This window comes from Rhopilema esculentum, chromosome 5, assembly GCF_057945365.1.
Source record: "Rhopilema esculentum isolate cy_ngs chromosome 5, ASM5794536v1, whole genome shotgun sequence".
NCBI classification, from domain to species: domain Eukaryota; kingdom Metazoa; phylum Cnidaria; class Scyphozoa; order Rhizostomeae; family Rhizostomatidae; genus Rhopilema; species Rhopilema esculentum.
The window spans coordinates 5,543,911-5,556,695 of NC_142819.1; the positions used below are offsets into that span (position 1 = coordinate 5,543,911).

General features: G+C 37.8%; 1 protein-coding gene across 5 annotated transcripts in view; it reads left to right on the forward strand.

Moving 5' to 3' along the window:
- The window catches only part of LOC135690088 (RCC1-like G exchanging factor-like protein), a 36,859-nt gene extending 25,137 nt beyond the window's left edge, over positions 1-11,722 (forward strand). The window contains exons 1-2 of one of the 5 annotated variants that reach the window (XM_065207545.2): positions 3,565-3,787; positions 10,060-11,722. In XM_065207545.2, coding sequence (XP_065063617.1) covers positions 10,207-11,556 — 1,350 coding nt within the window. In that variant the 5' untranslated portion in view covers positions 3,565-3,787; positions 10,060-10,206 and the 3' untranslated portion in view covers positions 11,557-11,722. The other 4 variants (XM_065207547.2, XM_065207548.2, XM_065207546.2 and 1 more) reach the window with 4 other exon arrangements.
- The last annotated feature ends 1,063 nt before the right edge of the window (positions 11,723-12,785 follow it).

Below are 12,785 nucleotides of genomic sequence, written 5' to 3' on the forward strand. Positions count from 1 at the left end.
ATGGTTGTTTCTAGAATAAACCCCAAATCGCCTGAGTCCAGGTCATTCGTTCACAGATTACCGATACAGCTTGACTCATTCCTCCAGTCCTGGTCACAGCATTTTTTCTTTCTAAGTGAACTCAGCCCAAAAAATCGAGGCCTGACATCTGGAAGATTTAGAATCTTGGAAGTTTTGAGGATCACCGTACTCTTTCTTTTTACCTGCACTGATCGCTCAGTCTATTTGACTACGCTACAACTAAAAGAATCTACATCTCAACTAAGTATGTTCATGGTTGAAGATGAATTATTGACTCACAAAGGCTGAAGCATTCAATGTATTATTTTCCAGTGGCGAAAATTATAGAGAGCATGGGGGAGGAGTGCTCGGGCCGTCTAAAATTGTGTCCCCTTCCCTCAGAAAGAAAACATGATTTTAGAAGCAATCAAGGGAAAATTATTCCAGTGATAATCTTCAGTACTGAAGTGAACCTTTAAAGTGATGTTTTTGAAATAATACTTGATTGCTAGCTTTCTTTGTAGACCGTTTTCTTTTCGTATTAAGTATTCGGGTTGAAGGGAAGAGAACAATAATTTTGACCAAGGCTCCCAATACTTGTGGGCCTAAACATAAATTTACCCATTTTAATAGGTTTACACCTTCCGTCTAGGTTGTAAGTTTTTAATTGATTGGCTGTTCATAATCGTTATGTAGACAATGAATAGCTAATACTCTTATGGCACCCAAGTACTCAAATGCAAACGAAATCTGAATCCGGCTACAAATATGAGAAGGAACTTTTCTTATTTTGATCCTGGAATACTACACGCACTGATCTGTATTGTTGATCAATATCAATCCAAGTAAGACCAACTGCTATCTTTGAACCGTATATTTGCACTTCTTAGATTTAGAAGAATTGTCTTGCCTCCACTTTAACTCTGCTTTTTCTTATGGCTCATTCATAAAAGTCTATATAATATGGGAGATTACTGACATAATCTGGAAGGCCATTGTGAATCTGCAGCTGTTGTGTTCTCACGGAGGAGCCTTCTTTGAGGGTGCGGTTCTTGACTTAATGTATCAGTGATACTTGAGATGATTTCATTTTAGTTGTTAATCAAAGAAATTTCTCCACACAAAGACTGTCCAGTTTATTTTAGGTCCCTTGATTTCGTTATATTAGCACTGCTTTTGCTACTACGACCATGGAAATATTTGCTAAGTTTTGAATGCTTTTATTGCAATACGAGCGTCTTATTGCATGTCTGTTTTCTGCATCTATAAAATTGGTTGTCCGCAGTATTGTTGTGTTTTGTTTATTTATTTCTGTAATGTGAAAAGCTCTTAGTACTATCCCTTAAGACGCAGACGATGGAACAGGTGGCAAAATTTATCTTTTCTCGCTGCTAGAACAAGAATAAGTGTCTCCAGTTTTATCCACGCGGCTAATGGAATTAAGTTTCTATTGCACTAGAGAGCAAACATAATTTGTTATGAAATCCAAAGTGTCCTTTCTGCACCTAGAAATTATTGCTATTATCAGGTACTTGAGTAGGGGTGTAACAGAGTCCCCCTAGTTGTGACGTCATTAAAATATATGATGTTTCATCGATTGCCAATTGATGAAACAAGGTATGGACACATAAGGTAATGCTACTGCGAACAGCCAATCACTTCATTGTGACATCGCTTTATTTCTATTGTTTAAGTTGTTCTTTCCAAGTAATCATTAAGAACATGAAAGGCCAGATAAGGATTATTTCTTGAATAACTGATGAACGAAAAACTAATTATGGCTGTGACACGTACCCAGTAAGGGTTAAACCGCTCTGTTTCGTTTCCGTTAAGTGAGATAGTAATGTTTTAGTGGATTTAAATAAATATTTGAGTTTGATATAGAAAAACTTTATAAAACGTAAAGCCAAACATGCTTGTAAACACCCTAGTGCTCGAGCCCCCTAAACCAGATTTTATAAACAAAGCTGGCTGCCCCCAACCGACTCCCACTAAAAGTCCCCATTGTGACACTGATTTTGGCATGCATAAAAACGATTTTGCCATTCATTTTGCGACATTTTAAAGCTTGATAGAACGTGCAAAAATGTTAAAAAATATTGTACGGGTGCTTCACAAGACTCATCGCTTTGTACTTTTATGGCTGTATTTCAAAGAATTTTCAAAAAATAAAATGGCTCTTCTAGGCCTGCCGAGGCAAGAAAAAGCATTATGAAAAATTACCCTTTTTGAATAGATATCTGTCTTTCATAGATTATGACTGTTTAGAATATCAAAGAAAATTTAGTTAGCTTACCAACTGCTGCGAATACCGTTACTTGACAGAGTTATTCGTCTATTTTGCATCTTTGGTGCCATATGATAGCAAACTGTGAAGCATACACGAGGAAGCTAACTCACAATGTCAGTTAGTCGCGTCGTTTTCAAAGTCGCTTTAAGTATCATCTCTCAAAACTTTTATGTCCTTGCTGCAATGTAACACCGAACATATCATCTATGTACAAATGCTCTAATTATTGGAAAGTATTGGCATTTTTACAACTGGACGTATATAACAGATTTAAGTGCAGCAATCTTTCCAAGTGAACCTTTCGCCGACAGCCGCTAGTCATGTCCAAATGCATGAGAATCGTCAACATTTTAACTTCTGAAAATCATCTTAAAAATCATTTGTTTGTTATGATGAAAATTTCATCACTGTCAGATTTTAACCGCTAAATTCCAATGTTATTACTTAATATTTGTTGGAAAAGATCCCGAGCGTTTTCAAAACAGACTGTAGATTGAACCGAAATATATGCAGTTTAGAATAAGTTATCCCTTTACTTGTTTCTTACTTTTATTAAATGAAATTTCTCTTTTCGACAGAGGTTCCTAGCCACAGTTTGCTTTCAGAATGTACTTTAGGTGTTGTTGCAACTTTTTTAACGGCAAAGACAGACCAGCGGCTGTATTTCTCAGTTTACTGAAGTCACCGCCCGAATTTTTTATAAAATGTAATAGATATGTTTCGGCACCAGCCTCTTCAACAATATGAACAACACCGATAGTTAGCAGCTGCTGATTTTGTAATACTGTAGTTGCAGAAGAATCACGTTAAACTATTCGTTAAATTTCGAGTGAAAGATTTACTAAGACCTTTGAAGACCAACGGAGTCTCTCAGATTACCAAGCCCGTCACGCTAAGGTGAGGCGAGGGGGCGGGGGCTGTGACACCCCCTTTTGTCGTGCATGGAGATGTTAAAATTAAAGGACAAGCCGGATTAGGTGTTGGGGGTGAGTGCTGTCGGTAAAAATGAAATCAAAATTTCGGCTTCTTGTAATTATAAAAAGATGCTTGTCGTTACTAGAGAGTTTAATGATTAAGGCACTACGGTTATAAGTCTAAATATGGTTTCATATAAAACTAGACATAAAAGAAACATTCTGAATCGCCACTGAATAATATTCAAACTTGAGATGTTCAGCCTGATACCCCCGACCCCAGTCGGTCTAACAGCTCCAAAGGATTGATTCAAAGGTATTTTACAGGCCGCGCAACCTGCAAATGAAGACGTCCCCCCTGGAACAACAATCTCATTTACCGCAACCACAAAGTTATTAACAGGTGGCTCGTTTGATAAAAAACCTTTGGAAAACTCAATTTGTTTGCATGTATGAAGAATCAGACTTGAACGTGATCACGGTCTGCGCGTCTTTCTTCCCAACAACTCCTGATTCGATTCGCAGAGAAATGCACCAGCGTATCAGAATGTGGGCGAAGATCAAGGCATAACAAACTTGATAGGTACGTTTTTTTCGGTGCGACATTTACCTATTTCAATAAAGGAAGACCATTTTGTCAAATCATCAATGTGTTCGTTTTTGTTGGCTAAATAAATACATTCGAAAGAAGTTGTAAGGTTAGTATTACTTGTAGGTCCAAACGTTCGTTCACTGATTTTTAAGCGATCTGTCGTGCACCAGGCGATCCATTCAGCATTTCAAACAACACCCGTTTAACTGTTTGGTATCAATCGTAATTGGATTTGGTCGTTGTACACAAATTCCTAGTTCTATTTTACCTTCTCAGAAAATTTTAATTTATTTTATGCTATGCTAAACTTTATAGCAGTAACCCGACAGCATTGTCTGAGCTGAGCAGGCAGAAGTTGCCGCTCATCAAAACAATCGATTTGCTGGTTTTCAAACCTGTGATTTTCAGAACAGAATTAATTGTAAATTGATTGTTAAGCGGTTTAATACTTTTGACGCCAATAAGTGTATTCGCTTTTTCTGAAATTTTACTTGTAAAGCATTTGGTAACAAATTCTCAGTGGTTACTCGATGTCAGCTGATTTTCGTTTCAAAAATACTGACCTCGTTTGTAAAAATATTGTTGTTATGATTAATGTGCTAAATCTCGCTCGTTTATTTTTGGATTTGCACTTTATTAACAAAGGGCAGATATCTTGTATTTGATACGAAAATAAGCCAGAAGTACCAGAAACATCCTCTTATCGTTTAAAGTTCGTTATTAATTGTGATGATCATTTGACTATATAATGATCATTTGACTATTTGAACTCAATACTATTTGCGATTTAATTTATAGAGGTTTGAAAACCGAAAGTTTTCGTTTCATGATTAATCAACCAAAGACCGAGATGCAACTTTTTGTTTGGGGGCCAGCCCTGATGAATCAGTATAACAACAGCCATTTTTACAAAATTAAAGTATTTTACTTGTGCAACTAAAGTTTTTGTGGGGGGCCAAGGCCCCCGCTATCCCCTGTTTCTCGGTCCTTGTAATCAACTATATACGAATAGAGAATGTTGGTTCATCTAGCTATTTCCAATTTGGTTGCCACAAAAACTTGCCACAAGAAGTATATTTACGCACGGTTTATCTCACAAGTGGAATATTTCAACGCATTCGTCGACAGCTTCTAAAGGCTTTACTAAGATCCAGGCAACATAGAACAGCCTAGAAAATTCTCTCAAAATTCGTTGTATCTGCTTCCGAACATCCGAAGTTAGTTTTTTAAACGCAACTAATTGTTTGCTTGTCAAGTGCCTCGAAGAGAAAAACAAGAACGAACGATCTACCTTTTATAAATACCCGCATTTCGTTTCTACTTTCAAAAGCCTCTCTGTTTTTCTCAATTGCCAATCTGTTATAAATGCGTATTCCTGCAAGATTATCCTTTAAATAATTTTTCAATGTATTTCATCTTTCTGCTCTGTTCTGTTCCCTGAACAACGCAATCATTATTTCTTTGTTGATGATTAACTTTTTCAAAAATGTATGATATCTGCTTAACCTCAAAACTTTACTTATTTTGCAAAAAACAAACGATTAGAAAGAATCCGAGATTTTACCATTTGGTTAATCCGAATCTTGAAATCCTCGATCAACATTCAAGATCTTTACCTGAACGATTGGCTCAGAGAGCAATATCGTTAAGTCCCCCTTGGCTAATAGTCCTCTTCCCAGGCCCCCAAATTAAAAATGAACTTACCCTTAGGATTGCCCTTCCTCTACTATAAGATCAGTTGATGCGCATGTAAAACAAGGAGAAAACTAAAAGACAATGGTATATCTAATGGAGAGCTTTAATCAGTTATTGAAAATATGATACTGTTGTTTTGGAATAAAAGAACCACAATAGACCTTTTCCAATCACAGTTTTGTATCACATTTTATATCACACCACTACTCACTACTCACTACCAAAATAGCGTGCGTCAAACCCCTTCAGATAGAAGAACAATCTTAAGGTTACCCTCGTTTCGAAATAATCAACTATAATTAAGACGAGGTTATTTTTCGCACGGAGATTTATTCGCGACAAACAAGACGTCACATGAAAAACAATATATCACCATCCAACTAAATTGTGAGATATGGCATAGAAAATATTTTTTTAAAAACCCCACCAGATAAGATGTGGTTATTCACTTACTCAATAACTTGATGTACTTTATCATAAAACATAACTTGATGTACTTGTTGTGTAAGGGAAAGAATAACACTATTATTATTTTGAATATCATATCTTGTCCGATTTTATACTTTTAATGACGTCACACTTAAAAACTAGAGTTGTCTTTGTTCCTAACTGTCTTATCTCTGACAGTTTGCTACAGGGAACTTTTCAGTTGTTTCTCGGAATCAGCCAGCTGCTTTGATTATGGAAAATGAAGTTACTTTTCTGTGCTGGAGACTTTAAGGGCCGCCAAGGAAACTGAAGAAGAACCAGTATTGTTTTGATAGTTTAATTTTGTCCCTAAGGCTATCTGCATGTAGATTGGTATTTCCAGAGAGACAGGTTTTAGCTTACCCTGGGTACCAGACTCACTTTATATAAAATAAACCCATGATAGTTTTACCTAATCACGTCGCTATCTCACCAGCCAAGGATGGTTAACCAAAGATTTACCTTATCGTCCAAAGTTTTAACGTAAACAGCTCAGTGTCAAGGTTCTTGCAAAGTAGTTTAGCACCATAGTTTCAATAGCTCAGGGCCTCTGCGATAACAGATTTCGACAACGCTCGGTAGCCTTGCATAGATTTGTTGTGGTTCAGGGTTAGCCGTGGGTTGTCATTGTGATTTCTCCCTAGAAGAGAAACAGCTTTAGAATAAGTCCACTGCTTAGAAACGGGTAAACACACTGTCCATCTTTCACTTAATATTATCCTAATCAAATTGAAAAGGAATAATTTCTTAAATCCGTTAGCCTCCAGGAAAGTCCTTAGTTAAGCATGTCTTTGTAGAAGTAAGCCAGTGTTTTATCAAAACTTTGAAGAGGGTGTTGCATTGCAAGTTTTCGTTGCTGTTGCTTGGTAGCTGGGGGTGTGCTTTGCCATTCGCGTTGTATTCTATGGATGTGGAGCTGTGAAGAGAGAAAAGCATAGCTTGCAGGCTAGTCTGATTATTTTTGTACGAGGAGACATTAAAAGGACATTGCTTGGTAGGTGAAAGTGGTTTCCTTTCATCCAGACCATGCGTACTGTTGCTGTGTTTACACATTGTTAGTTGTTTATTTCTTTACGACGCTGGACTAGATACGTTTAAAGTTGGTATTCGAGAGGCTTTTTGCACTTCATTTTTCCGATATCAAAGAAACAACAGTGAATTTGCGTGGTAGTTTTTTGAGGCCTGTTGACTGACACCGATATATGGCATATGACTGCGCCAGGTAGCCTTTATCATTTTACTTGTTCAACATTTTAATTTTGATCAGCCCTACACTACTTGCAACAAGACTTTGCATGGTCAACTCTTAGGATATCTCAAGGTTTACATAATGGACCCGTTCAAATTTGCAATTAGGAAAACGCACCATTTAGGCTCTTAAACTTTGACTAGAATCGTCATATTTCACCCAAGGTTCTTCTTTCTGAAAATTTGTCCGTCGAATTTTGGAAGGTGGTAATTTATCATTCTCATAAAGTAATTGCTTGTATATAACGCAACGTCTGTTGTATATAGTCGAAATTACAGCTTGCTGCTGAAATTTTTTCCACTCTTTCCAAACATCATACACACTTCTTTATAAGAACACCTAATTTTTTGCTGAGCCTCAATATTCCAGAATTTTTTTCAATTTGATCATAAGGTTATTCTTAAATTATTCTTTAGTTACAGATAATGCAACCGTGTTGCATTATAGTTCTAATGACTCCAAGGCCAGGTGAAGCTTAAACTTTGCATTATTCTTAAACTTTTTTTAAATTTCAGCCACTGTGTCTCAATATTCTTATAGATTTTATTGTTATAAATCAGTGCACATGAGATGCTTAATAACAAGAAGTTTTTCAGTGATTTTCAATGGGTTTTGCTTGAAGAGCGAACAATTTTCGCAAAAAGCGTACGAGGTGTTCGTGGTGGGAGGTATTTGTTTCTTTTTCGCCGCACTCCAGACTCTAGAAGAGTGCACATCCTTTCCCTCCCTCTATTTCATCATCTTCCCCTCTGGTCCTCTCCCATACTCATCATCTCCCCGTCCCTCCTGTCCCTCTTTCTTCCTTTCCCCCATCACATCTGTCTACCCCCCCCCCTCCTCCGTCTGCTCATCTCCCGAAAATGGAAGCGTTCAAAACGATTTTCAAAAAAAGAATAAGATCGAGGTGTGGCCTAGGCGTGGTAACTGAACTTCTTTTGTTTTCAGTTTCGTTTTCATTTTCAATTAGTGGTAAGACCAGCTTTTCCATACACAGCTGCCGCACATTTTATATTCAATAGTTATTTTACCTTTGTTACCTACAGCTGTTTTTCTTTTATGAATGACCATATCAATGATGAAAGTTTAATAATTTGTTTTTATTGTTCAAAGTGCTTAATCGATTGAGTAGCGTAGGGTGCGTGACAAGTAACGAGCAGTCGTAGTGATTTTTTTGTTTTGTATTCGTTTACTTAACATCAATTGTCAACTATTTATTCAAAAACAAGCAGTGATTCGAGCTTAGTTCATTGAACGTATGCAAGGCAACATTATCAACAATATTATCGACTGGCAACTAACTTTATCCGATTCTCACACAAAGATATCTACATTCTACAATAAAATAGTGTAGCTTCGTTGACTTACGTTCATAAACAAAGATCGGCCTAAGAGAAAACCTTGGAGGATCGTTTATACAAAGGGGAACTTTGTGAGACTGTGTCAAAATATTGAGGGCAAGCATGCAATGAAGAGGCTTAAATAGTTAATTGTTCCTTTAACCACATAATTTCTACAAAAATCTTGATACACAACAATAAATTATTTTATGTAAATAGTAGAATAGTTGAAAGCCCCTTGCAGATAGCATTTTTGGGAGAGAAAAGGGGCGCTGTGCGGTCAATAACATCGTCCGCTGTCTATTCCAAATATTTTCTTTCGTAAATAGCCGAACTTTTTAGATGTTTGATAAATCTTAGAAGGCTGTGTAATTTTATGTGCCATGTCGCAACTTCCTTGAAAATATTTTAAGCAAAGACTATTTTTCCTAAAGTTATTATATGTCTCTTTTTTGCTTATAATAACTTAATAACTTACTATTATAACTTTACTTGTAATTCTGCTGATGCAAATTATGTAATTTGCATGTATTTCAAGCCTAAATTGGAACTTTAAAAACCTCCAATTAGTTTTCATTCGGCTTAAATTCAAATTTAAAATATCAGATAATGAAGATCTCTGATGGCAGCAATGATAACCTTTGTTATCACTAAAAGTTTTCTTAGCCAAAAAGCTCCTTAAGGCTTCACATTGGCAAAGTCAGGCGGCTATCATCAGACAGCTTTCTTCAATCCTTTCAATCTGGACCACAAGAAAGGAATTTTTCGAGAAAATTGTCCGTGATAGTAGGGTGGTCGCGATAGGGATCTGCCCGTTGTAGCAAGGTATCCGTCGGAGGGAGGTATCCGGGAAAGGGAGGTGTCCGGAAAAGGGAAGTGTCCGGAAAATGGAAGTGTCCGGGAAAGGGAGGTGTCGGGAAAAGGGAGGTATCCGGGAAAGGGAGGTGTCCAGGAAAGGGAGGTGTCCGGGAAAGGGAGGTGTCCGGGAAAGGGAGGTGTCCAGGAAAGGAAGGTGTCCAGGAAAGGGAGGTGTGTGTGAAAAGGAGGTGGCCGTTATAGCGAGGTGTCCGTTATAGCGAGATATCCTTTTTAAGAAATTCATGATAGGGGAGTGACCGTTATCAGGAATTTTCCGTCGCAGAAAAGTGTCCGCTACTGGAAGTTTCATTGAAAGAGCAAGAATATGGCATTATTATTTTTTATAATGAGCAGAGCTCTAATGTCTAGAATATTGAATAAAGTCTGGGTCTTATGATTTATAGGTATGGGAAGGAAATAGGCAATTAAGTGTCATTCATGCCTTGAAAGATGGTATGTTACTTTGCAAATCTATGGAATTGTATTGCTGTAAATCTTTTTCGGTTTAACTGGCATCCTGGATATCTGCAGTTGCAGTTTCCTCTGCATTCTTGCTCTTTTGTTGTTTTGTTGAAATGAATTGCACAATATAGACTTATTGCCCTTCATGTCTAACATATGTGAGGTTTTTTACCATCGATATCTCTCTCTTCCAGGGCCTAATTCGAAAGCCTTCATTGGATCAAGAAAGTGATGTTTCTTGACGCACTTTGCTTATAATTAAACGCTTTATTCAAGACGAACACTGTATTTAACGTTTGGGACTTTTCTGGAGAACACTCATAACTTACCAATTTTTGAAAATGGGGGCAGGCGACTACACCTTTGCAGGAAAACTCATTTACGTTTGCGGACGGACTGCTGGCAATGCTGAGAGTTTTTCGTTGAAAGGGAGGCTGATTGCTGATTTGTCCCGCTCGTGTTTTGTAAGGACCCATACCTGTCCGGTTGACGACATTATAGACGCGTACTGCGCAATTGCTTCGTCCAACGCATTTGTGTTTACTTTCAATGCCCTCACAATATTTGACGCGGATTGCCTTAACCAGCTCGGTGTTGCAATGCTGTACAACATACCAATAATAACTGTGAGAGAAGAGAGCTATGAATTGCCTAAGCCGATGCCGCTGCGATTCTACGAAACCAAGTTTATCGACAGAAGAGCCAAGAAAGATTCAAACGACGGGCCTTCGACACTAGCTGGTGTATTAACATTGTGTTTTGAAAATGCAATTGTTTGCAAGAAATCCTTTTATTCGACATTCCTCGGCGACGTATTACGTGCTTTACCCTCACTGAACGTAGATGGCAATGGAAATTCAGAGCAATCGACATCGGAAGAAGAAAGCAATACCGTAACGAGCGAGATGCGTTCCTCGGCTTTCGTGCGAACGGGCGTGGCTTCCAGTCGACTGTCTAAGCGCGGTGCAAGAACCGTTGCACCAAATACCGCGACGCAAAAGCAGAGAGGCCTAGAGAATATTTACGGAGCAGAGCAGAAACTGCTGAATCGCCAGTCGCTTATAAACCGAATAGCATACAAAAAGCTTGACCTTAACTTCACCACCGGATCAACGGCATTCAACCATCAATTTAGAAAGCCGCAACAGAAAACAAACGGACGGCAGGCATTCCGATCGCATCAAGGTGTTGGTTCCGCAAGAAAAAAGGAAAACCGCCCAGTGTACGAACAAGATTCCCCGAGAGCTAAGCCCCAACCCGAGCCACCAAAGGCGAAGTCGGTTTTAACAACGCGCAACTCACCCCCAGGGAGAGTTAATACTCTAATTGAAATGTCAAAAACAACAAGTATTTCAGCGCAAGAGCTCACTGTAGACACTATGCAGTCAGACATTGGCCTAAAAGTGCCTGTTATCGGGCCAAAAGGTCAGAAACTGAGACGATATTCAAGCTTGCCAGTCGTTCCAACACAGTACCTCGTAGCCTCGGAATCAGAACACGGTTCTCCGCAGGTCATGTCGTTTCCTCCTCCAAGCAGCAACTACCACCTTTCCCCGAATTCAGAATCTCCCATGTTTTTCAGTGGTGACGAGCTTGACTTTGATCCAATTCACATCTCCCGCACATGCACCCCAGTGGATCCACTGTACAGCACCTCACGATCAGACAGCCCGGAGGACTCGTCAAGATAAAAGCTTTTAGGTTCTGATTAGTCTTTCTTCTAATGTATCTAAATGTGTGTATAAAATATGAATATGTATGCTATGTGTAGAGTGATTAGAATCTATCCATGAAATTTCAAGCTATGTTGGATGTAAGAAAAATCCATCTCTTGATAAGACGTGGTTAACCTTATAACTGTTTTTTTATCGTCATCTTTACTTGTCAGCGGTTGCTTTCTGAAGCATATATACATTCACTTGTTACCATGTCACTTGAATGACCTAGAACCTGAAGATGTGCTTATAGAAAATGTGTTTTCAACTTTGTACTACAAATGAATCATCATCAGGTTCAATAAATGCCTTAGGTTTTTCATTGCAAGTATAGAGTATATAGCAAAGGACTTAGAAGGGAACCCTTGCCAAACCTTTGCTTTTTTGGGACCGTTTAATATTGTAAGAAAAATTATGATTGATATATACGGGTGTTTAGCAATTCTTTGTATCAATTTATATTTGTTTTTAAATTGTTTGGTCAAAAAAGAGCTAAGGCAACTGGATTTTATGAGTAAGTACAAAACATTTATTAAAATTAGATAAAGTTACTTTTGAAAGTGCAAAACGAACATTTTCGCCTTTGTTCCCGGAAACTTGAATTTCTCAAAAGAAGAAGGGTGCTAATAAATGATAAATGAAAATTATTCAAAAAGTCAAGCTCGAGGAGAAATGGTGTTTCCAATGGGCTTCAGCGTAAACAAATTATAGTCACTGTCAACCTTGAATAGCAGAAGCTGGTGTGCTTTTAATTAGCTACGCGGGCGTTACCGAAACAGACTTACTATTGTCCACGAAGTGATGGCACTCGAGCTATAGCTTTCCTATACCTATCCTGACTTTCTTGGCTATGCAGAAACAAAACAGAGGGCAAAACATAAAGAGGCAGATGGAATTCTTGCACCCATCGATTTTCATCCCTTGAAAGTATTTTAAGGCCAATATAGCCAACAATTTTAATCAGTTCAAGAAAACTTTATACTCAGTCTCCAAAATAAGATGCATGATGTTTCTGATTAAACATTTATAGCTTGTTTTTTACTCCATGTAGCACAATAGTGTATGATCAGAATTAGCAAAAACGAAGTTTATTGATAAGTATTGTTAAAATTTCTCGCTTTCAAAAGAGGTTTCGTCAAATAAACACAAGTTCAGGGTTCTATTACGATTATATAAATATTTATTTACTTTTTTTAGAGTTGAAG